At 36.1% G+C, this 26,679-nt stretch overlaps 1 protein-coding gene and 1 long non-coding RNA gene across 2 annotated transcripts in view; one reads left to right on the top strand and one right to left on the bottom strand.

Moving 5' to 3' along the window:
* LOC107559957 (mucin-2-like) overlaps positions 1 to 23,904 on the top strand; it is a 54,207-nt gene extending 30,303 nt beyond the window's left edge. The window contains exons 28-46 of the mRNA XM_016243987.1: positions 5,129 to 6,227; positions 6,351 to 9,345; positions 12,528 to 12,627; positions 12,755 to 12,990; positions 13,677 to 13,860; positions 14,143 to 14,326; positions 17,611 to 17,795; positions 17,990 to 18,059; positions 18,175 to 18,305; positions 18,393 to 18,424; positions 20,180 to 20,327; positions 20,532 to 20,624; positions 20,818 to 20,858; positions 21,130 to 21,243; positions 22,169 to 22,267; positions 22,375 to 22,494; positions 22,650 to 22,689; positions 22,890 to 23,007; positions 23,482 to 23,904. Coding sequence (XP_016099473.1) covers positions 5,129 to 6,227; positions 6,351 to 9,345; positions 12,528 to 12,627; positions 12,755 to 12,990; positions 13,677 to 13,860; positions 14,143 to 14,326; positions 17,611 to 17,795; positions 17,990 to 18,059; positions 18,175 to 18,305; positions 18,393 to 18,424; positions 20,180 to 20,327; positions 20,532 to 20,624; positions 20,818 to 20,858; positions 21,130 to 21,243; positions 22,169 to 22,267; positions 22,375 to 22,494; positions 22,650 to 22,689; positions 22,890 to 23,007; positions 23,482 to 23,662 — 6,170 coding nt within the window. The 3' untranslated portion in view covers positions 23,663 to 23,904. The remainder of the gene's footprint in view (positions 1 to 5,128; positions 6,228 to 6,350; positions 9,346 to 12,527; positions 12,628 to 12,754; positions 12,991 to 13,676; positions 13,861 to 14,142; positions 14,327 to 17,610; positions 17,796 to 17,989; positions 18,060 to 18,174; positions 18,306 to 18,392; positions 18,425 to 20,179; positions 20,328 to 20,531; positions 20,625 to 20,817; positions 20,859 to 21,129; positions 21,244 to 22,168; positions 22,268 to 22,374; positions 22,495 to 22,649; positions 22,690 to 22,889; positions 23,008 to 23,481) is intronic.
* On the bottom strand, positions 762 to 2,333 carry LOC107559976 (uncharacterized). The gene is made up of 4 exons (XR_001605671.1): positions 2,238 to 2,333; positions 1,326 to 1,413; positions 1,107 to 1,226; positions 762 to 971 (listed from the first exon to the last, which is right to left on the bottom strand). It is a non-coding gene; the product is annotated as an uncharacterized lncRNA (long non-coding RNA).
* Positions 23,905 to 26,679: the final 2,775 nt, after the last annotated feature.

Below are 26,679 nucleotides of genomic sequence, written 5' to 3'. Positions count from 1 at the left end.
GTGTTGGTCGGTTAACCCTTCCCTGATTCATTTACATCACTTTTTTGATTTGTAAAAATGTTCACAGTGCAGTTATGGTCAGATAACGGTTCCGAGTCAGTAACATCACTATTCTCATCGGTGAAAACTTTTACAGTTCAGTACGGGTCAGCTGACCCTTCCCTGAGTCATGTTCTGTGATTTCTCAATAAAATAGCTTAGAAACTGAAAAGTTCAAGCATATATTTCTTAATAACTAAATCCCACAGCTTCACTACAAGTAGAGAGACGCTGCCAGGTAGAATTAATTCACACATGCAATCGCTCTCACTAATGCATTCATATTAATGTAATCTTTACTGTGCTACTTTATCTGTATCCGATTTAGAATGAGCAGAAATCTGTGAGAAATATAACGACCCAAAGAAAAAAGAACTGATAAAAAAGCTGTTATAGAAGCAACAGTCATGTGGGCAGCGCTGTGTCATATATGCCATAGCTGTGAACAAGGTGTTTGTCACAACTCCAGACTTATTTGTTCATTAATGACGTCATCAGCGACTAGTCGACTTCGACTCGACTTTCATCACATAAAAGTCGACTTCAAAAAAATCAGAAGTCGTTCAGCCCCTAGTGCAAACTAAAAAATGCTATTGTATGGTGTTAATGTACAAGATTAGACATAAAATCAAGAGTCTTCAGACAGATGTATAAATTTCAACGTTTATTTATCAAATGGGCAAAGTGGCTACTTTAAAACATATATCAGATGTGTAGAGGTTAATTAGTCAGCCACATTCATTAAGTGTGGCACAGAAACATAAAATAGTTAATAAAACACAAAATCATCAAATTTACCTAGACACGAACAAATATGACAGGTAGATTTGACAGTTGTGTAGCATCCATGAATGATGTTCCTCGTCCCATCAGCGAGCAGGTATGGCTGTGTGGTCTCTTCTATGCAATCAAGCTGTTCTTCTTGTTGGTGCCTGCAGATCAAAGACAAAAATAACACTCAAGGTCAGCTCTCCAACTGATTTTATTTACATTAGTCTTTCATATACAACCCATCTGGCAATATTTTGAGGCAGACAATAGGTAGTGACAGAAATGTCCAAATGTACCTTTTTGAAGATGTTTTTCAGCTTGATAGGAGGACATGTTTCCAGGTCCCTTGCAGCCTTGTGGTGATGGTGGAATCAAATGAAGAAGGAGACCAATTGATGCAATATCACTGTCCCTTTCTAAATAACAGATATGACAACTTTAGCAAAAAAATGCATGAACACAGAATATAGATAAAGCATTAATATAGATAATCTTATTCAGAAATATAGTCTAACCTTAGACATCAGTTTCATCCTCCTTTACAGCTGATTCCGAGGTCAATTGGGTCCTTGAAGGTCTTGGGAGAAGCCAGGAACTTGGCTTCTTGAAAAGAAAAAACAATTAATGACAACAATATCTCTCTCAGGAACCATTCTGCTAAGTTGATTGTGTAGTCACACAGTGGCTCTGTTCACACCTGGCATTAGCACGTATCTTGGGTGACGCATATGGCCACATTCTTTTATTACAGGGTTAGTTGAAAAATGAAAATTTCATCAGTTTACTCAGCCAAGACTTTTGCTGTCTTTGAAACACAATTGAAGATATTAGAATATAAGATTTCTGTCCCTTGAATGACGGTCCAAGCCACTACCACTTTGATACTTCATAAACTTCATAAAGAGATCTAATCCATAAAGAGAACTAATCCATACGTATCGTGGTTTAGTCCAAATTTTCTGTTTTTCTGTTTATGTTCCCTGATCAATGTTTAAATGTGAAATTTTTTTTTAATTCTGTTCATTGTAAAGCGATCGAGTCTCTTCAGAAAATTTGGACTAAACCGCTCGATTCATTTGGATTAGTTGTATGATTTCTTTATGAACTTCTTGAAGTATCAAAGTGGTAGTTGTGTAGGTTGTCGATTTTCTCATTTAAAATGTCTTCATTTGTGTTTTGAAAATGAATGCAAGTCTCGCAGGTTTGGAATGACAGAGAGTGAGAAATAATGACAATTTTTCATTTTTGGGGTCAACTAACCATTTATCTTTTTGCAGTTTGATATCTTAAATTAATAATTAGCTAATTCCAGGTGTGAACATAAGCTGATATTGTGTGCCTGCCCAGTTAAACTTTAATTTTTCATATTCATTTGTGCGTTTTAAATTTGTACTGCACATAGAATAACATATAAATGACAGACTCACAATTCTGGCTTCATCTTCAGCATTCTGCTCCTTTCTTGAAGGGCTTCCATCACTCACACTCAGTGTCATCAGACTCCCAGTTTGCAATCTTATGAGAGGAGCTACCTTCACTTGACACTGCAGAAGTCTGAGCCAATTCTATTGAAAAAGGATAAAAAAAAAAAACACTAATTTCAGTCATTTAAATTTACATTAGGACTGTAAATATGGTAAAATAATTGTGATTACCCCTAATTTTGAGTATGCTGAGAACTGTCTATAATACGAGTGTCAAATCGTAAACTTATTTTTTATTTTTTTACATACTTCATTCTAGGGTCAATTAAATGAAACATTGTGCAATATTCACATGGAGGCCTGAAACAATTTAAGTATTTATTTAATCTGATTATTGAATACATTTGTATAATTTTAATGAGTAACACGAGTAATAAGGCATCTTAAAATTAACAGTGTACTACATTAGAATAAATTAACACGTGTTAAGAATTTATCTTACTAGTAATTTATTATTTATAATGTGAAAAGAAAATACAGATAGATTCAGACATATTTCTTCATTAAAACTTAACTTTGTATATCAAGAAATATTTAGGACATTATTTAACCCAAAATAGCATGCCATATGAATTGATTAAGACTGGTTTCAAGCTAAAGTACCTGCATGCTCTGCCAGTGGGCACTGAAGGAAATTGAAAGACTGACGGATTTACAGTTTAACGTACCATTAACTCACTTTCACGATGCTTGCATAAACTTAATTGTCATAAGAAAAACTTGATGGTAGCGCGTTTGCGTCTTGACGCAGATATGACGACATGACATACATGATGTTCAGCACTGAGAACAAGCAACGTACAGATTACGCAGTTCACACTTAAGCCTATGGCGAATGGAAGTTTTTTAACGCGCTCTAATTTCAGAGTTTTGCATTGGATAACGTCAATCAAATGACTGGTAAATGTTCCGCGTTATGCCAGCTCTGTCTGCAGAAAGACTGCTCGTTAGCAGCGCGCGAGACAGACACTTCAACACGGTGTCATGCGTCACAAAAACTAAATTGTTAGCGCGTAATGTTTAACAGTCCCACTATTACCGTTTCAAAGCATGGAAACAGCGAAATGCCACACTCAATGCTTTCAAAAACAAATATAAATTTACCATTTGATGAATTCTCTCATTTGAGTAGAAAACCGCCCAAATGTGGTTGCTTCAGACTTCAGTGCCAGACTCGTAGTAAAACCAGGCCTCGGCGGGAATGAAGGCGAGAGGACGTGTCAGCGAACCAAAATGAAAGAAGCTAAAAGCAAATACAACATAAATTGTAAGCACATTCAAAAAAGTTATTTTACAAGTAACATTAATCACCTTTTTTCAGGAAATCGAACCGGCATGAGAAACTTTCACACTCTTCTGTAACTTAACGTTACATCTCTGCACCTCACGAACACGAACTTTAAACCTGACAAAAACACACGCAGTTAGTCATTTCTAAATGTGTTCACCACCAATCATATTTTGAGTAAAATTACCAACAAAAATGTTTTTCCCGTGTACTTTTATAAAGAAAAAAGCTATCCAAATGACCTTCTCAGTCGCTTGAAGAAAAAATAGCGTCGTCGCTTCCCGAGGCAGCAGTCATTGAAGGGCGGAGTCCAGACAATTCGGCGGGTTTTTTATTCCGCACTTTTAGTGTAAAAGTGTAATTACACCATATAACAACACTGAACACGAGTACTGTTTAACACTGTAGATTGTTAATTCAATTCTTTAGGAATTAATAACTTTTAACACTGCAAATATTACACTGCTGATTTTACTGTGTGAGCTTTGCTGTCTTCTCCCCATGTTCTTTTCTCTCCTGTCTCTTCTTACAACCACTTTTATGTTTGAATGGCATGCTTAAGTCTGCTCAGCTAATCTGTTTGTTTATCAGATGATGTTTTTAACCTAGCTGCCAGAGTATTGTCGTCTTGTCACATGATCAAATAGAGATTTAAGATTGGACTGTCATGACCCATTTCTGCAGATCTAGTAATTTTTTTATATCTTAATTTAAAAAATAAATAAATAAAATACATTTGTAATGCTATACGTTGTGTTACATTACCTCGACAGTGAATGACAAAAAACAAATTAGCACTGCTAATATCTCTCAATATTTTTTCTCCTCTTTTGGAAAGTCGTGGAAATGACATGTAACAAATAAAACAAGACTATTCATTCTGTGGAATATTTTTAATAGTTATTTGCAGGTGGGACATGTCCCCACCACCCCACCACGCCACCTCTTTTACAACATCGTAAATAGTTGCCGCTGTTATCAGTTCTCTCTTGGCACTCGTGCACAATACGCAGTCTTCACACAGACGATCGAGCGCTTCATTCTGGTAAAAGCACAAAACAAAATGCACACAATGTGTCCTTGCTCTTGATATACAATCACTGATGAACACCTTGGGTTTTAATGAGAAAAAAAACTACAAGAGGGTGGATTAGAACCCAGAACCTCAGAAATGCTTGACAAAAATGTTACCACTAGACCATCAAAGCATTGTTAGTATGTTTATTTATATTAATATAGTCACTTTGTTGCCAGGGGCCCCGCTTGCAATGTGGGCAGGGCCCCAAATTAATATCTATAGAAGCAGCAACATGCCATGTGAAACTATAAGCTCATGCCATTTTGAACAGTAAAGAATTAAATGCAAAGTGTTCCCTGCTGTGCACAACTTTCCTGTGTACTTCTGTTTTGCTGTAGCTCACTCTGTGGCCTGCATCGTTTTATTTTTTATTTTTTTTATAGTAATATGCTTTGCTATTGAAAAGTGATGTAAAATTTACCATGTCTCTCTTTGTCTATTCCTGCTTTCCTTTTCTTGTTCAACTAGGATGTTTCCCTAAGTGTCCTTCAGATAAGCCATATATGAATGAGGCAACAATGAAGTGTGTTCCATCTTGTACAAATTCTACAACACCTTCTATAACCACATCAACAACAACAGCATCAACATCAACGGAGACACCTACAACCACTTCCATTACTACAACAGCTACTGTAACAACAACATCTACTGAGACAGGAACAACACCACCTACAACTCCTACAACACCAACATCAAGAGAGACACCTACAACCACTTCCATTACTACAACAGCTGCTGTAACAACACCATCTACAGAGACAGAAACAACACCTTCTGCAACTCCTACAACACCAACATCAACAGAGACACCTGCAAGCACTTCCACTACTACAACAACTACTAAAACAACAATATCTACAGAGACAGGAACAACACCAACTTCAACAGAGAAACCTACAACCCCTTCCACTACTACAACAACAACATCTACAGAGACAGGAACAACACTTTCTGCAACTCTTACAACACCAACATCAACAGAGACACCTACAACCACTTCCACCACTATAACAATTACTGTAACAACAACAACACCTATAATATCTTGTAACCCCACCTATGGTTGTAAGTGGTCGAACTGGTCAGACAACAGCCGACCCAGTGAAGAACCCAAAGGACTGGAAACCGAACCCATTGATGCTTTGTTGCCTTTTCAAAACATGAGCTGTCAGAAAGTAGAAGAAATTGAATGCAGAGCAGTGGATTATCCAAATACACCCTTGAGCGAGTTGCAGCAAACCGTGCATTGCAATACATCTTATGGCCTGTTGTGTTCAAATAAAGAAAATGTAGGTCATATGATACCAATTTGTTTCAACTATGAAATACGTGTATGTTGCTGTCCTCCACCCTCTATTTCGACTACAACATCTACTGTAACAACATCTACAGAGACAGAAACAACACCTTCTACAACAACAACATCAACAACGGAAACACCTACAACCACTTCCACTACTACAACTACAACATCCACAAAGACAGGAACACTACCTACAACACCAACATCAACAGAGACACCTACAACCACTTCCACTACTACAACAACTACTACAACAACAACATCCACAGAGACAGGAACACCACCTACAACACCAACATCAACAGAGATACCAACAACCACTTTCATCACTACAACAACTACTGTAACAACAACATCTACAGAGACAGAAACAACACCTTCTACAACAACAACGTCAACAGAGACACCTACAACCACTTCCACTACTAAAACTACAACATCCACAAAGACAGGAACACTACCTACAACTCCTACAACACCAACATCAACAGAGACACCTATAACCACTTCCACCACTACAACAACTACTGTAAAAACAACATCTACAGAGACAGAAACAACACCTCCTACAACTCCTACAACCCCAACATCAACAGAGACACCTACAACCACTTCCACCACTATAACAACTACTGTAACAACAACACCTACAATATCTTGTAACCCCACCTATGGTTGTAAGTGGTCGAACTGGTCGGACAACAGCCGACCCAGTGAAGAACCCAAAGGACTGGAAACCGAACCCATTGATGCTTTGTTGCCTTTTCAAAACATGAGCTGTCAGAAAGTAGAAGAAATTGAATGCAGAGCAGTGGATTATCCAAATACACCCTTGAGCGAGTTGCAGCAAACCGTGCATTGCAATACATCTTATGGCCTGTTGTGTTCAAATAAAGAAAATGTAGGTCATATGATACCAATTTGTTTCAACTATGAAATACGTGTATGTTGCTGTCCTCCACCCTCTATCCCGACTACAACATCTACTGTAACAACATCTACAGAGACAGAAACAACACGACCTACAACACCAACTTCAACAGAGACACCTACAAGCACTTCCACCACTGTAACAACTACTGTAACAACAACAACACCTATAATATCTTGTAACCCCACCTATGGATGTAAGTGGTCGAGCTGGTCGGACAACAGCCGACCCAGTGAAGAACCCAAAGGACTGGAAACCGAACCCATTGATGCTTTGTTGATTTTTCAAAACATGAGCTGTCAGAACGTAGAGGAAATTGAATGCAGAGCAGTGGATTATCCAAATACACCCTTGAGCGAGTTGCAGCAAACCGTGCATTGCAATAAATCTTATGGCCTGTTGTGTTCAAATAAAGAAAATGTAGGTCATATGATACCAATTTGTTTCAACTATGAAATACGTGTATGTTGCTGTCCTCCACCCTCTATTTCGACTACAACATCTACTGTAACAACATCTACAGAGACAGAAACAACACCTTCTACAACAACAACATCAACAACGGAAACACCTACAACCACTTCCACTACTACAACAACTACTACAACAACAACATCTACTGACACAGGAACAACTCCACCTACAACTCCTACAACACCAACATCAACAGAGACACCTACAACCACTTCCACTACTACAACAACTACTACAACAACAACGTCCACAGAGACAGGAACACCACTTACAAAACCAACATCAACAGAGATACCAACAACCACTTTCATCACTACAACAACTACTGTAACAACAACATCTACAGAGACAGAAACAACACCTTCTACAACAACAACGTCAACAGAGACACCTACAACCACTTCCACTACTAAAACTACAACATCCACAAAGACAGGAACACTACCTACAACTCCTACAACACCAACATCAACAGAGACAGAAACAACACCTTCTACAACAACAACATCAACAATGGAAACACCTACAACCACTTCCACTACTACAACAACATCTACTGACACAGGAACAACACCACCTACAACTCCTACAACACCAACATCAACATCAACAGAGACACCTACAACCACTTCCATTACTACAACAACTACTGTAACAACACCATATACAGAGACAGAAACAACATCTTCTACAACAACAACGTCAACAGGGACACCTTCAACCACTTCCACTACTACAACTACAACATCCACAAAGACAGGAACACTACCTACCACACCAACATCAACATCAACAGAGACACCTACAACCACTTCCACTACTACAACAACTACTACTACAACAACATCCACAGAGACAGAAACAACACCTTCTACAACAACAACGTCAACAGGGACACCTTCAACCACTTCCACTACTACAACTACAACATCCACAAAGACAGGAACACTACCTACAACTCCTACAACACCAACATCAACAGAGACACCTACAACCACTTCCACTACTACAACTACTACTACAACAACATCCACAGAGACAGAAACAACCCCTTCTACAACAACAACGTCAACAGGGACACCTTCAACCACTTCCACTACTACAACTACTACTACAACAACATCCACAGAGACAGAAACAACCCCTTCTACAACAACAACGTCAACAGAGACACCTACAACCACTTCCACTACTACAACTACTACTACAACAACAACAACATCTACAGAGACAGGAACAACACCTTCTGCAACTCCTACAACACCAATGTCAACAGAGACACCTACAACCACTTCCACTACTACAACTACTACTACAACAACAACAACATCTACAGAGACAGGAACAACACCTTCTGCAACTCCTACAACACCAATGTCAACAGAGACACCTACAACCACTTCCACTACTACAACTACTACTACAACAACAACAACATCTACAGAGACAGGAACAACACCTTCTGCAACTCCTACAACACCAATGTCAACAGAGACACCTACAACCACTTCCACTACTACAACTACAACATCCACAAAGACAGGAACACTACCTACAACTCCTACAATATCAACATCAACAGAGACTCCTGCAACCACTTCCATTACTACAACAACTACTGTTACAACAACATCTACCGAGACAGAAACAATACCTTCTGCAACTCCTACAACACCAACTTCAACAGAGACACCTACAACCACTTCCACTACTACAACAACTACTTTAATAACTACATCTACACAAATAACATATTCTGTAACTGTTTTAACTAAACCTACGGTGTCAGAGACATCAACCACAATCTCCACTGCATGGACTACAGTACCATCAACATCATCTACTATTATTTCTTCAACCAAGTTCACTGTGCACACAGAGCCACCACCCAACTCCACATCACCTGGACCTCAGATAGTAAACAGTACATCTACACCTACAACCAGCAGTAATCCTACCCCATGTTCCCAAAAGGTAACCAAATCAGAAAAAAATGCACATCATATACTATTGGGCTAAGTATTGGCCTAACATTTATTAGTTTTAAAGTATTATGGCTTGTTTCCATCGAGCGGTATGGGCCAGGACAGTACAGTACAGTACGATTCGGGACCGAACACCCTTATCCAGCTTGCGTTTCCACTGCCATCAGTACCCTTACTTGATAGGCGTGGTGTATGCTGGAAAGTAGCGATCGATGATAAAGCGTGACAATAAGCACAACTCTGTCTCTTTTTTGTCAGTTTTATTGAACAATAATAGCCATTTGTAATGAAATTAACTCATTAATTGTAGAAGGGAATTAATTATTATTATTAATTCAGGTTTTGAGAGGACTAGGATCTGAAGAGCCTAATTCAACCTGATTAGAACTAATTCTAAATTTGATAGTTTACACTTTAAATCAAGGGTCGTCCAGCGAGCCGGTGATTCTTAGTATATTTTAACAAATTAAATATGTGTTTTCCTGGCCACGGTCAACACAATTATGATAATTTGTAAGCTCTTAGAGAGGTAATTATTATGATTAAGCTACGAGCTAGGCAGCAAGCAAGGGATCTTTTTGGCAACAGTTTTAACCTTGAAATTATATGACACCAACAATGATTCTTTATAAATGAAACATGAATTTTATTGGCTATTCCAGATTACATCAAAACTAGGCTAAAACTCACAAACATACACACACACACGGAGTTGCATGACGTTCAAAGTTCTAACTCGTTTTCACAAGTGATTAAAATTCACCTGAGAGACTTCACAAAGCAGAGAATTTGTCTTAATTTTACTGCTTAAATTAGCTCGAAACCAGTTCAGCAGAGATAAGATTTTGTTTGTTATTTGCATTCTGCTTGGTTTCCTGGATGTCTGCTGAGGGAACCCCGTTGCTGATTGGTCGCTGAGGTGACGTCGGAATGACGTCCTTTGGAAAAGCCCTCCGGAGATTGGTTGGCTTCTTTATGACGCGGAGCCTTCAGCAGTTTTGCTACAGTCTGAGTTTGCGTTAAGTTCTTTGAAGATCGTGTTTCTCTGAAGTGTTTGAGTTTTGGATAAACTATCGCTTTGATGGTAAGCATGGGAGCACAAGGTGGGAGTGCTCTTAACACGGCGACAGGCGAGAGCAAGCAAGCAAATCTGTTCTGCATTGGGTTTTGTGATCCGCGCATAAGTCCGTCCCACGACGCAACCTTCCAATTGACTTGCTGCAAGGCGGAGCTTGCATACATTACCATAATGCTTCAATTTATCATGTGGGGAAATGAAGATTTGCAGGTTTTGTAATAACTTCTATATAGTGTCGTACAACACATACTGTTTCGAAATAACAGCTTTTCACTTATTTCAGTATTCTGCAATTATCACAAGCTTACGTTCAACACTAAACTTCACATACTTTACACATATTAAAGGCCTTATTTCCTCAAAAGGGTAATAAACACTGATTAATTTTGCACCGATTACATGAACACATCAAGCATGTACATATACAAGACATACAACATATTATTTGTGAATCTATTGCTCCGAAACTTTCAATAGTTTTCAATGAATAGTCTGTGTGAGTTCGTGTCCTTTGTCTTGGAATGCAGGGGGAAAGGGGAGGTGTCCTGAGGTCATGCCCATGTCACGAGTTGGGAGTCTGCCAATTTTCTCCTGGACAGAGAGAGTTCTTAATCTGTCACTTTCTGTTTATCGGATTTAGCAATTTATGTGTTAAATGGTCAGGGGTTTCACCCATCTGGTCCTTGAAAGCCCGTAAAACACTTTTAAGCACTGTTTAAGCACTGTCTTTTATTAGAGTCTCTTGAGAGATACGCTAAATAGTCCAGGAACTGCTGCAACCTTTCACTGACCCTGCATGAGTTTTACGACCGCAGCTGGTTGCAGAGGAGTGCCTCAGTTTGTCTTAATAGACTGTGTTTGTTTCATGTGTGGATTCAATGGTGTAAGTGGGTCCGTGCGAAGACAGAGATCCTACACATTATAAAAGTATAAGTACAAAGTATAAGAGGCTTTTATAAAAGGAAATAAATACAAAAGCAAACAATTTAGTCAAACGTATGCTACAAAGTCAGCGCTGTACTACGGTAAAGTTCAAAATAAATATATAAAGTTAAATATATAAAGCCAAAACTATATAACCAGGAACAAATAATAGATTCATGAGACCACAAATGCCTGTTAAATATACCCAAAACGAATTGTATCTCATGTTTAATCACTACAAAGACATCAGAGCCAGCGGCAAATATCAGAAGGACTTGCCGAGCTAAGGCTGCTCTATGCGGATACATGAGCACTGTGTGTCCAGTGATCGCCTGGAGCTCCGAAACCGGCATAGCAAATTTTCAAATAGGCACTATCTTTATAAATAAACCACAGATTTGAGTTTTAAACAACTACATTCTCGCCTGAAACACTCTTTAAACTAAATTTCATGACACAATAACAGTAATATTTTGAGGGTTTTTGGGCAATGACGTTTCACAAGTCAACAAGAACAGACCAGAACGCATATTGAGAAATGGCTTTTGTCTGTGTGAAAATATAAAATTATAAAATACACTGTTATATTTTTTTTATGTTTGTGCACTCTGATGTAAATAAGCCCAACACTCATGGACAGCAGAGCAGAATGTGAAGGAGAAGCTTTATTCCCTTGTATCACACAAAAGTAACGATTCTAGTCAACCAATCAACTTTCTGCGGTGAGTTTAGCTCCACACATTTGGTACCCTTTTCTGTGCTAGGTACCCCAACAGAAGGGTACCAAAAAAGTGGTACGGTAAGGTTTTGGTATTTTGGTACCATTCACAACTTCTGACAATGGAAACGGACATAATTGAGTACCGTTCCATACTGTACTGAACTGTACCGCTCGGTGGAAACGAGCCATTAGTGGTGCTTTCTACTGCCAGTATTTAGGACACATCCCTAACCCTGTTTCCAGTGTGTAGCTCGTTCTACACCCTTTTGGGCTTTAGACATGAATGAGAGCTGAAATCATGCCCTTTCTCAGCACCGTTTAGTCAACTTTTAAAAAAAAGTTTTATTAAGTTTATAAAAAAAATAAAAAAAAGATTTAAGCTTATTAAGTTTTTGTTGTTGTTGTTGTTTTAGTACACTTTTAATTAAGCATCTCAATCCCTATACAGTGTAAGCCAACAGATGCAATCATACCTGACTGTGTCAATGGACATTCACCTGAGAAAGTCTATTATAACAACGGGTGCTGTTCCAAGTATGAGTGTCCTTGTGAGTTTAAACCATGAAATTGGTATATTATTAATATTATTCCTAATGGTAATTTAAATGAAATACCTATATGCATTGGAAATGCATTGTATTTAACTTTGTTTTAAATCTTTTTCTAATACAAAAGGTAGATGCACCAGCTGGGGGGACCCTCATTACCAAACCTTTGATGGAAAATATTACACTTTCCAGGGAAATTGCACTTATGTTTTGTTCCAAGAAATCATTCCAAGATACAATATCAGTGTCCATGCTAAAAACTATTATTGTGATGAAAAAAAAAATTTAGCCTGCCCTGAGTATGTGATTGTGAACTACAAATCTTATAAAATCAAGCTAACAAGCAACACTAAAGTGGTCCAGGTGAGTGTCACGACTTTCACACAAATCTATTCACAAACAAAATGTAAAACATATCTTGCTCTAGATCAGTGATTCTTTTTTTTTAATGTCCAGATTTTCCATCAAGTGGCGACAAAACACTGTACCAAAATTGTGTACCATTGTCAAAAATGTAACAGGGAGACATAGTCATCATCCCTAAATATCTCTTGAGATTAGTTGGTTTTGTACACTTAGCAGCCAGTTGTTCACTGCATAAAATGCAATGGAACACACAAGCCATGTGTATTCTCATTTAATTTGAACCATATTTAATGTAATGATGTAATGGGAAGTATTTTCTTTTACCTTGCAAAATTTTTCTCATGAATGACCAACCTTCATCAACAATGAAGGTAGGTCACATAACATCCATGTTAGCATCAGCCGTATTTGGAAAAGCATTTCTCCTGCCTTTTAAATGTGGTAAAGTTGCTTAGTTTGCTTTCCTAATTATGCATAATATGGATGTGCATAGTTGCACATCATTTAGCATTGTTATTCTCTGCTGTCCACAACTGTCAAAATAGACTTGAGATCAATTTAATGGACTGCGACCCACCAGTTGAGAACCAGTGCCCTCGTGTTGTTCATGGCACATTGCAAAATAACATAGTATTCTAGTGCATGATTTTCATCATGACTCCAAAATGCCTTGTTTCCCACAGGTTTATGTTAACGATGTTGTGATGAAGCCAACAATCCAACTGGGAAATATAATCATCACCACTACTGCCATTACAGTGCTTGTGAATGTATCTGATATTAAAGCTGAGATTTTAGTCAGTAATCAAGGTGTTTCTGTCAAACTCCCATTCTCTTACTTCCATGGTAATACTGAGGGACAATGTGGTGAGTACAGATCTGATATCTCTTGGCATAAAATGATAATGATAAATAAATTAGTTTTTATCTGTCTGTTGGACCTTTACTAAAAGATCAGTATATCAAAACTCTGCCTGAATGTTTATTTGTTTATTCAAATTATCTGGTGACTTGGTGTCTGCAACCTGATCTAGTATAATTGAAGTTTTTTTTTCTAATTAAATAGCTAGTTTAACTTTTTCAGCTGCATATCTAATGTTTCTCCATTTTGTATTATTATTTTTTTTTTATGCGGTTGACATTTTTAAGGGTATTGTGACAATAGCACAGCAAATGACTGCAGACTCCCTAACGGAACAATTGACAAATCTTGTGAGCACATGGCACAGTTTTGGATGGTACCTCCAGGATGCAATCCTCCTCCTAATGTACCTCCAAGTCAGCCAAGTTGTACAATAGAAATGTACAATGCCTGTGAACTCATCAAGGACAAGTAAGACAAATCCAATGCTTTAACCTTTCAAAACCTAATAATAACAGCAAAATTGTTCTGTTGCATAACTTACTGAAGCAAGTTGTCTATATAGACATCACAGGAAAGCTTCTGACTGTTCCAGAAAGTATATAATCATGCTGCCTCCTAAGATACATTCTTTTAGCCACATTTAGCAGTTTATCAAGACATTTTGCTAGTGGGGACCCCTGACTGTTCCCAGCAATGTGCTGATTTCAGATTTACTTGTGTTGGACTTTTTTTATACCACCCCACCACCTCAATCAATCAATCAATAAATCAAAAATAAGAATATAATAATAATCATAATCATAATCATCATAAAATTAAAAAAGCAGCCTAGATCTGACCCTGTGTCCCACTATCCATTCTAAATAGTATGTGAGATTAGAACAAGTGTGTCCTAAAACATAGTATGTTGAAAAGAGTATGCTAAAAGTCCCCAGATGGTCGATTATTTCTGGTAGATTTTTGAAGTGTGGATCTGTGCAATCTCTAAGGCTAATATTGCCCATAATCCATTGTGCTTTGGAGAAGGATTCAGTTCAGAACTACAAACACGAATAAAATGCATTAAAAACTACAAACATGGCAGATGTGTGCAACCGACGGCTGTTTAGATAAATGAGTTTGATTTACTAATAATCAGCATTTAACCTGCTAAAAAATATATATATTTATTTAATGTTATCTGTGTTATATTTCAGTTGCAACAACAATGTGAACTTTTATAAACATCCATTTGGCCATTCATTTTAAAATGCATCATCATGCAAATATGAGCAGTGTTCTCCACATAAAGACCCATGGCTGGCAGATTAACATGCTACTTTCTTTTCTCTCCAATACAGTAGGAAGTTAAATAAAATGTGAAGGATGTTAACTGTGACAAGATGATTGACAGGCCAGTTTAAAGTGACAGGATGCATGTAACTATGTGACAGAACAGTCGGGTATGACATGATACACTCTAAAAAATGCTGGGTTATTTCAACCCAACTTTGGGTCAAATATGGACTAACCCAACATTCGGGTTAAATTTTTACATTACATTTTTAGCCCAAAAGTTGGGTTAGTCCATATTTGACCCAAAGTTGTGTTGAAACAACCCAGCATTTTTTAGAGTGTAGTATGTCCCAAAGCTTGCCTCTACTACACACTCAAAAGTGTGTACTTTTTCTTCACCAAAAGAGTACATACTTTCAGTAGTGTATAAAGTACCTAAAAGCTATACTCAAGTAAAAGTACAGATATCTTACCAGAAAATTATTTTGGTAGAAGTTGAAGTCACCGTTTAGAATATTACTTGAGTAAAAAGTCTTAAAGTATGTGATATTTATTATACTTAAGTACGAAAATTAAAACGTACTTAAGTATTGAAAGTAAAAGTACAAGCAAATGCAAAATGGAAAAGAAGCAAATAAAAATGTGTCTTTCATTCCAACATAAGAAAACATTTCTGGAATCTGCATCAGAAATAGCATTTAGATGTATTTACAGTTTAAGGGGACATGGATGCATTTAACCTGCAGTTATAGATGGATAAATAATGTTTTGTTTTTAACATCAAACATTGAATACTGATATTTGAAATGATTTTAAACATGAAAAAAATTGTCGAAATGTGAAATTAAAACTGCCAGTAGGTGACAGCAAATGACTGTTAATGAGTGAGTCATTGAGATTCAACAGATTCGTTCAAACGGCTAATTCATTCAGGAACAAAGCATTTAACTCTGTTAATGAGTGAATCACGGAATCATTTATTCAACCGATTCGTTCAAAAAGCTGATTCATTCAATAAGTAAACACCATTGCTCAGAGACGCAAAACAGTGCTGTGATCTTTGTTTGTAACTATTTTCATTGGCAAAATTGAGCAAAAACAAGCAAAATTATGTCTAAAATGTAAGTCACTTATTGCTAACTTTACTGAACTTAATAAAATGATTATTAAATTAGTTATCATGCTGATATCTGCAAAAAAACGGTACTCTTTGTGTAAATATAAAAAGCATACAAAAGCATTTTTGCCATCTACAATTTAGAATGCCTTAAATTTACTCTGTTTGTGTGATTTGGTGATATACTCGATAATGTCAGATCGCACATCATTACAACAACACTTACCATATTATCGCATATACTGTATATTGCACGCACAGACTGGACTTGAGTGGAAAATGAATCATCCGCGGTTGTGCACGCACTTGTTTGCACGTGAGCAAAGGTGTTTTTTTAGGAGTCTAACTTGCAGACGCCAGACCATTGATTCGTCAAATCTGCTTTCCTGCAGTCCGTGTTCTTCTGACTTCTGACTATTTTGTAGTAAGTAATGAATATGCTTCGGGGAAATGTATCGGAGTAAAAAGTATACATTTTAATTTGGAAATGTAGTGGAGTAAAAGTAAAAGTTGGCTGAAATAGAAAACTCAAGTAAAGTACAGATACTCCCAAAAAATACTTAAGTACTGTACCGAAGTATTATTACTTTGTTACATTACACCACCGTATGCTTTAAGGGTGTAGTATACTGTAAGTAGGCACACTGGGACACAGCATGACTGTTACTTGTAGGCAGTAGGTAGCAAGGCAGCTAACTCGGTTTTAGCACAGAGCTAATTAATCATAAGAAAATTTGATATACAGTAATGTGTAGTTTGCTTGTAATACTGAGTAGCACTATTAAACTTTATATTATTAAACCATCATATACTTCAAGTCACCATTTTACAGTGTTTTAAAAGAACATTTCATCCAAACAATGAAAATATTGTCATTCCAAACCTGAAATTATTTTTTTTCTTCTGTTGAACACAAAAGGGGGCATTTTTAAAAATGTCCTGCTCTTTTTCATACAATTACTATTCAAAGTTAATTGTATCATAAAATTGGTCCATAGGAATTAAGCATTATTTTCCTTATTTTCTGAAACCATACAATAACAGTGGGTGTGGCATTACCCATTCCCATTCAACTTAATTTTTGGAAAAGATTCTTTAAAAAATTAACCTTTTATAAAACAAAAAAACACAACAAAGTCACATGGGGACTTTCCTTTAAGGACCACTGCAAAATTTAGCTCCAGCCCTAATCAAACACTTGAACAAGCAGGTGAGTTTGATCAGGGTTGGTGCTAAACTGCAGGACAGTGAACCAAAATTTTTACTTAAAGGTAAACTATCCCTTTAAGTATTTTATTTCTAGCTCTGAAAAATAGTTATTGTTCCTTTTAAAAGTAACACTTTTGCATTTTCTTCACAGATTATTTGAAACATGCCATAAGGTCATTCCATATGGAAACTATTATGATGCATGCAAATATGATGTGTGCAGCCTTAAAAATAAATCTGTTGCGTGTATCAGCCTGGAGACCTATGCACAGCAATGTGGCCTAGAGTCTGTCTGTGTGGACTGGAAAAATTCAGCTGACCTTAAAGGGTTATGTGGTAAGCCAGCAGAATTAGCCCACCATTGCAGTACTTTATAGCAGAGAATTTCTGTATTTTTTAAGGCATCATATCATTTTAATATTCCACTTTAATACTCCTCAACTGTGGCAAGCCATTATGTTGACATGGTAGACATACCAAATACAGTTGCACGTTGCACTCAATTCTTTCATTGTTGGTTTCCATAACAGAATACAAGTGCCCAAGTCACAAAGTCTACAAGGCATGTGGGCCTAAAATAGAAAAAACCTGCAGTACAAGGTAATGGTCTAATCTCTAGTCATGACATAACATCATCTTTGTGTGGAGTAAATGTAATACTGAATGCTCCAGATATTACGCTATGTAACAGTCTTCTATTGCATTTAAATACCAGATACAATGATGAGTTTGTGGAGAACAATTGCCAAGGCACAAAATGTCAAAAAACATTCATGGAAGGTTGTTTCTGTCCTGACAACACATATCTAGTTAGTTCAACGATAGATAAATGTACAACTAACTGCGGTAAGAAATGTTACTTAATTTACTCTTTGTTAGATAAATGCTCTGATGACATTCTTTTGATGATTTTGTATCAATCCCTCCTTGTAGATTGCATTGGCCCTGATGGATTACCTAGATTGGTATGTCTCTATTCTGAATTACATTTTCCTTCAAAAGCAATATGAAATGTAGGATTGTGGTTTTAGTAACTTCCAGTGTTGAGAAGGTTACTTTGGAAATGTAATAGGTTACAGATTACAAGTTACCCTATTTAAAATGTAATAGTAGTGTAACTTTTTCAATTACTTTATTAAAGTAATGTAACTGATTACTTTTGATTACTTTTTGATTACTTTTCTAAATTTCTAATGAATGTTGTCAACTGTTAATCATTTTCAAACATTTACACCATGCAGGGTTAACCTTAGAGTAGTGCTCAAGACTGTCAGACTTTCAAAATCCTTTATCATTTGAATTAAGATGATAAAATGTGAACACATCCACCACAAAATCAGACTTTAGTATCACCTTTTATTTTGAGATTGATCTGAAGGTCAATGCAGATTTAAAATAATAAGAAATAGTTTACTGATACTGTTTTTGAAATAACTACAGGAAACACTGCATCTAACAATGCTTTGGATTTTTTTTTTAAAAGTACAGTAGGGTAGGCCTAACCATGGGCCTATGTTTTTTTGGCAAATGGATTACCATTTGTCTTTATTTTTACTACAAATTCCATGGTTAAACTATGGTTAGTGTAGCCAAAACCATGGTTAATAATTTGTGGTTACCATGGTTAGGTAAAATCATTGTTAATTTCCGTAAGGGTTGTGTTGTTGTCTGCCCTAGCTCCCCCTAAACCTATTATAAACGTTATGATTATTTTATCTGCTAAATTACTACTGTAACTTTACAGTAGATAATGATGTACTTTAGTATACAGTGTTTTGAGTGATGATTGATGAGCAATGGGCTGCTGCAGCTTAACTAAGTAAACAAAGACAAAACTACAATAGCATATTTACAGATGAAACTGACCTGCACTTGAAATCCTGAACAGTAATTTTGCTTCTTCTCCACCTGTGCGCTTATACAATCCACTCAAATCTCTTGCATTGATTACTCTAATCTAAATTGTTTGGCGAAGGCGCGGAGTGTGCGTGAGCCAAAGTGCATTCCCAATCACGACTAACCGATTCATGATTTATAAGAGATTTATTATCGAATGTTAAATTCGGAAACAATCGCTTTAGTACATTCGGCAGGCAATTATATAATAACAATGATATTAAAAAAGCGGGAAAAATCAGCTGCCAAGCCACCGGGAATTGTCCCGGTTCTCCCGATGACCAGTCCGCGCCTGATTTCCACAGAGACACGCAGAACGTGCAGGATTCATATATTGTCTTTTTGCTGCTGAATATTTACAGACCATATCGCGTTTTGATTCAAGTGTACTGACCTACTTTTGATTTATTCGTCCAAATGTTGCATATTCCGTGACATTCCGCGTTATAGGAATTCCAACAAGTCCGTGTTTTCCGCATCGCGGAAATCATAGGGCCGTATGTCTCATATTTTAGAGTAGTCAGAGCAATTTGGGAAAGAAATCAATTAAATCTTTATGTGGATGTGTGTAAATATTCAAATGTAACCCCCGTTGTAATTGTTAACATTTTCATAAGTAACTGTAATTTAATTAACTGATTACAGTTACATTTATTTAGTAATTAAATTACGTAACGCCGTTACATGTAACTAGTTACATGGTAACTTCTTTGTTAAGTAAACAGGGTCCTACTCCATCATAGGATTGAACATGCAGACTTGTGTTCATGACCAAAACTAACTAGCATTTACTAACTTTCACTAATGATCTTCTTCTTTTGTAGCCTGGGCAAACATGGACCTTTAACTGTACCAAATACCACTGCTCCAATGAGAGCTTTGGTATTGTGAAAGAGCCTATTATGTGTCCTACCATAAAACCATGTGGCCATGAATACAAAACAACAAATGAAAGCTGCTGTCCAATCTGTGGTTAGTCAAAATGAAAAAAGTTTTAAGTAATTATGATTGAATGTATAAAACTTGTAAGTACTTCTGACATAGTACGTCATAATAAAGAAGATAAATAATTTGAACCAGACAACCACTTGCAAGGCATTTAGACAGCTTGATAACAAAAATAATCTAGTTTGATGATGATCCACCTTTTTTGCTGTTTTATCTCTACCCATTTAGTGTGTGATCTCCAGCTGTGTTTTCAAAAGAAATGTGATGTGGGATTTGAATTAGCAGCAACTATGACCAATAATAGTTGCTGTCCACCCTGTGGTAAGATATATTTCTCCTTCGTCTTCATTTAGACCAGTAGCATGAGTAATAGTTCACAAATCAATGCTGTTACAAACTTAAAAATCAAATTCAATGGATATTTTATATTTTTTTATTAAAATAACAAGTAAAAACGGCATTTACTGAATTAAATTAGTAAGCAGTTTCTAATATTATTTATTTTTCTGACCAGTGCGCAAAGAAGTCTGTGTGTACAATAACACTGAATACAAGGTGAGATGCTAGGTTCGTTTGTTTACTCTAATTACATATGATAGGAAAAGCCTGGAATTTTAAAAGGACACTAAGGCAAACACCACTCTTAAATGTAATGCCATCTTTTCCTGTGTTGTAAATTTTTATTTGTCAGTTCTACCACGTTTGTCTGCATTTGAAGAGCTTTGGCCTTTTATTATAATTATTTTTAATTTTTTGGTCATTGAAAAAAAAGTCATGAGGGGTTGGCTTGTTGGGTTCACATTCCTAACTTGTTTTTTCTCTCTAGCCTGGAGTTCAAATCCCTGTGGATCCTTGTGAGGAATGTTACTGTGAAATGAATAGAACGACTCAACTGCATGATGTGAAATGTGGTACTAAAGTCTTTCCATCTTGCCCTCCGGTAATAATTAAAGTTTTAGTTTGGAAGCTTTATATTATAAAGTCCAACCATATATAAACAAGTCACTGTACATCACACATTTCGCTATACTGTCTGCATAGCCTCTCTCAAGGAGAGACTGTTGTTAATACCATCTCATTTAGAGAATGTCCTGTAGGCCTACCTCTTCACACACCTGTCATCTCTGTCCTCTCTGCTCACCTTCTCTTACACCATTGGTTCACAATCCTGGTTTTGGATGTCTTCTTTATTTCACACACACATTGTCACTTGCCTGTGGTCGTGTGAGTAGATTCACTTGCTTAAACTCCACACAACATACTTGTTTTCTTTGTATTTCGTATGGCTGTTGCTTTCTGAAGTATTATGATGATGATTTTACAGTAGTGATGATGTGTTCTTGTTTACCAGTAACACTGTGGCTCACTGACCAATTACGTTCATCCTGATTCTCCTTACTGATTTAGTTGACACTGACGCCACTTTCAATCTTGTCACATTTAGCTGTACTCTCTGTGCAGCCTCTCATAGGGCTCCAGACTGCGACTAAAATGGGCACAAATGCAAATAAAAAAAAGAATTCTAAATTTGTGACAACAATGTAAAATCGAACAATCTAATCTGTCACAGGAGTATTTACTTGCTATACAATCGTACATTTTATTATAGTAATAATATGTATTATAGGCAGCTAGCGTTATGTGATAATGCTTAACATTTGAAACTATGCAATACATGCATTACACATCTTACCTTTGTGGATTTAAGACAAATTGGAGGTTATCTTAACTTTAAGAACTTATTTGCGATGATTTCAAAGAGCGTTCTTTTCAAGAATTTGAATTATTCTTGTGAGTTCGACCCTGGTTCTTTTTAGAGTCTGTCAAAATTAGTGAATTATTAAAACTTGTTTTTGCACTTCAAGGGGTTTGAATATCTGAAACAAAAAGGAGAGCACTGTGGATCATGTAAACAAAGAGTCTGTATTTATGATGCGCCAGACAACACCAGACATTTTCTCAAGGTATTTTTGAAAATATTCTTAAGCTTTTCTTCAATCTATGAGTTCACTAGACAACGAATCTGCTCTATTCTTCAGTCCTCATATAGTCTGTCTGTCTTTTTGTTTAGGACCAAGAGGGTTACAAGTTCAGATGTACGACTGCTACCTGCCGTGAAGTGAATGGCACATTTGTGATGATGGAGAGCATTAAAAAATGCCCTGAATTTAATCCAGAAGACTGTGAGCCTGTAAGTAAAAATTATAGTTTTTCACTATTTAAATATGTACTTTTAGTATAAAAATGTGCAAAATGTTTTGGAAAATTGGGTAAATGTTTTGAGAGACATGACCATATTTGTGTAATGTGTAAATGTTTTATTTTCTGTTATTTGTGTTTTTACAGGGAACATTACAATTTGACTCAGATGGATGTTGCCAGATCTGTAAGCTATTCTTTATACAAAACATCCGGACACACAATTAAAAAAAATGTTTTTTTTTTATGGGTTCGTTCACCTGTATTGTTTATGTAGATCATTTAACAAATGTTAAATTGTTATAATATAATAGGCACTACTTAAAATGCAGTGCGTGTTTTGCTCTTGAGAGTCAGTAACAAGCTTACCTGCCTCTATTGTATCAGGTAAGTCCAGGAACTGTGTTCTTGAGAAGAACGTCACCCGTCTGCGTGTTGATGATTGCACTTCCATCGAGGATGTAGAAGTTACATCCTGCACTGGCCACTGTGACACCAAATCAATGTGAGAATATGAACACACCTATTGATCACAAACATAGTCAATAACTTTAGGAAATGTTAGGAAACTTTAAAGGAAACATGCTACTTTTTATGCCACTGTATGTTAATGTTATGTTAGATTAGTTTATCTAACATATCTAACAGTTCCCACAACATAAAGAAATAATGCTTTAAAGCAGTATTGCGAAACCACATAGAAATATGCCAATGAAAAGTGGGGGGAACTGACTTCAAACATGCTGCTGAAAGGTCTCCAAACAAAAACGGCTCAGGAAAGTGAACTTAGATCTGGGAAAATCTCTAAACATCATTGGTTAGCAATAACCATTTTGGTTTGATATTTTGTCATCTCTCCAATAAAATGAATATATTTTTAAGTGTGCCTTAGGCATCCAAACCTTTTTGGGTATATTAGGATAGCATATCCAACTATTCTACACTCATCTGACTGATGTTTGCTTGGAAACCTGCACAGGTATTCAATGAACACAAAGGCTATGATACACAGCTGTGCCTGTTGCAAGGAGGAGAACGTCGACCATCAAAATGTGACGCTGAAGTGTGCTGACAACAGTGAGATTGTTCTTGACTACGTGCACATAAAGAGCTGCAAATGCACTTCTACTGAGTGTGTAGACCAGAAGACCTCTGGCTAAAAGATTAAAATAAAAGACTTCTGCTGATTTAAACATAATTCAATGTCATATGAAAAAAACATTTAAAAAAATATAACCAAAATGATTTAAGCTGATTTCTGTAGTTTATTAATAGCTAAAATTACTTAAGCAAATATTGCACCATTTATTTTTTCTTTGTGGTTTAATCTATGGATATGGTTAACTCTGAGCATAATCTGTTTAGTTTTCTCTCAAAGGGGATTCTGGTCATTTCTTTCATTCTTTACAAAGTTTGGTAATGCATGATATAATATTGTACTTTTCCTTCCAATTAAATGAATTATAATCAATAAAGCATAATACAGAGCATCAATTGCAATCTTCTGGATTTGATTTATTTATTTTTGAATACCCAGAAAAGTGCCAACTTGCGTGCACTTAAAATAAAACCAAGCACCAAATGCTTCACTTCAAACACTACAAATCCAAATGTCTTACAAGTACTCACAAATTGTGAGCTGGAAGTAATTTAGAGTGTTCATTCTCTACTTAAGATAAAACGTAAGATTTCCATTTTAATTGTGCCTATTGTCTTCATGTTGAATTGCTGAACACTTTTGCAGCTATTGAGGTTAGGGGCAGGTTTGGTGGTATGGTTAGATTTAAGCGGTAGAGGTAGGGTCAACAGTATAATTATAATATATATATAACTACAGAATTATTACAGATGGAATTACAGGATGGGATTTTTAAGTGCAATTGAAAAAGCATATTTTAGAATGTAATTTATTTATTTGATGCAAAACTGAATTTTCAGTAGCCATTATTCCAGTGTTCAGTGTCACATGATCCTTCAGATTATTCTAATAAGACATCTCTTACGTATTCTTTATTTGCGCGTAATGCAAAAGAAGCAAGAAATATCAGGCATGAAACAGGGTGTGGATTTTAGATGGCATAAATAAGCAACAGTGGATCAGCTGGTTGTTCCAGTTATCTCATATTGTACTCTATAGGAAATATATTTGAATATTGACTTTCGATGGAAGTCTAACAACCACGGAATGACTCTATGGTGCATGGGTTAGATCCTGTCTTAAAGTGGAAAAAAAACAAACAGGATTTCTAAAGTCTGAAAAAGGCCACCTATTACTATCAATTTGTTGAGTTAACTCAACTAATAACTGACAGCTTAAATACTTCATGTGTTTGTTTATCTAATGTGTAATAGGTAGTCTATTGAATCTAAAATTTCTTGTCAAGACAACTAAAGATTGTTAGCATTTAGCAATGCAAGGAGCTGTTGTTACAAACCCCACTGTATGACATTGACATCATTTCCTTTTCAAACTACAGACAAACATATTACCCTAAAATATATTAAATCCAGCTGTTGCAATGAGCTGTGCATATATCTCAACACACATCTCAAACACAGTGATGATCAACAAATGTTAATTTAGTAAAAATATGAACTCTTAACCATATGACAGCTAACAGCAGTGTATTTTAAGCCAGTAAATGATTAAATGTTTTATTTATCTTATATATAACATTTGAGGAAGTTATTTTGCATGTTTGAGTAAGACATTCTGCCATATATGAGAGCCAGATGTATTTTGGAAGCCTTGCGGCCTAGCTGACTATGTAGACCACATGGCCTAGGTGACTGTGATCATGCATAAAAAGTATAAGGGAAGCACATGATACAGCACAAGAGATGGAACAAAAGGAAATGGTGCGAGAATGAATAATGTGTATCTGATGTGCAAAGCTCTTTAAAATCTTGACAGCTCATTGAAAAAAAATCCTGAATGTATATGCCTCTGGGACCTTTGGTCATCTAGAGAGGGTTAAATAACAAAACAAAAAAATCCACAATTAAAATTAAGCCAAGGAAACTAATAAATAATTGTAGAAAGTACCAGAAATAACACACCAAAAAATAGTCAATACGCTCATTGGACAGTGACTGATAACAAAATTGTATAAAGAATTGTCTGGACTTAGACAGATTCAGATGGTCAGCTGGCATGTCGGCTTTGTTTCTTCCAATAAAGTCTTATTTGGTCTTCTGGAACTCCGGCTTTGACTATTTTTTGCAAGACTTTGACTATTTTCTACATTACATGTTCTGTGAAGGAATGATCATTTTTTAATAAGTTATGACATTTTTTAAGCTGCAATGCATGCTGGCAGTTTGCCCAAAATAGTTTGTTCAGATGAGTCAATTTGGAAAGTTGGGACAACATTTGGACAAGTTTGAATACTTGAGTATCCAAGTAAGATTGACAAAACAGCTGTTAGAAACATAAACATGTTTATGTTCAGTTCACATAATACAATAAATTGACTCCTACTAAGTGAATTTAATTAACCAATTAACTAAAACTAAAACTATCTTTATTCAGGCTACTTTTTTACATTTGGTAGAACTTATTGCAAGTGGAAGTATTGCACCTTTTTATATGTACACGGGGTGGTGGCGGAGTCTTTTGAAAGCATTTGAAAGATTTTTCTAAATTTTAAAACAGATTATTGTAGTGCACTAAAAGAAGAAAATACTATTTCAATATTTCTACTTGAATATTTTAATTCAGTATGTTGCTTGCTGTGTCTTTGTGATTAATTATTAAAATAGGTGGAGCAAATATAGACAAAATAATATATTAAATAATAATGCTTTAATAATAAATAATGGCCTAAACGTACAATAAATGCAAATGTATCCTGCTAGCCCAGAACAAGCATTAGCTAAATAGATATTAGTTTAACTTTGCATTATACTGTGCAACTTCTCTAGAAAATAGTTGCCTCCCCACCATCAAGACTCACATCCTTGTTTAGTTTGAGTTTTGTCAGTTTAAATGCAGTTTTGTACATGACAAAGTGTTTAGTCTTAAACCGCTATAGGCCAATAAACATTTATTTAAAATTCTATGGTACTGTATATTCTGGGCTCCTCCTTCTGATCACAAATTACATCCTTACAAAGAAAACTAGCATTCACTATAAAAAGACAAGTTTTGGCAGGTAGCTCACATTAGCTCTTGAGG

Source organism: Sinocyclocheilus grahami, unplaced genomic scaffold (assembly GCF_001515645.1).
Source record: "Sinocyclocheilus grahami isolate Dianchi unplaced genomic scaffold, SAMN03320097.WGS_v1.1 scaffold707.1, whole genome shotgun sequence".
In the NCBI taxonomy this organism is placed as follows: Eukaryota; Metazoa; Chordata; class Actinopteri; order Cypriniformes; family Cyprinidae; genus Sinocyclocheilus; species Sinocyclocheilus grahami.
Note: the sequence above shows the minus strand (reverse complement) of the source record. Positions and strands in the feature narration are given on the sequence as shown.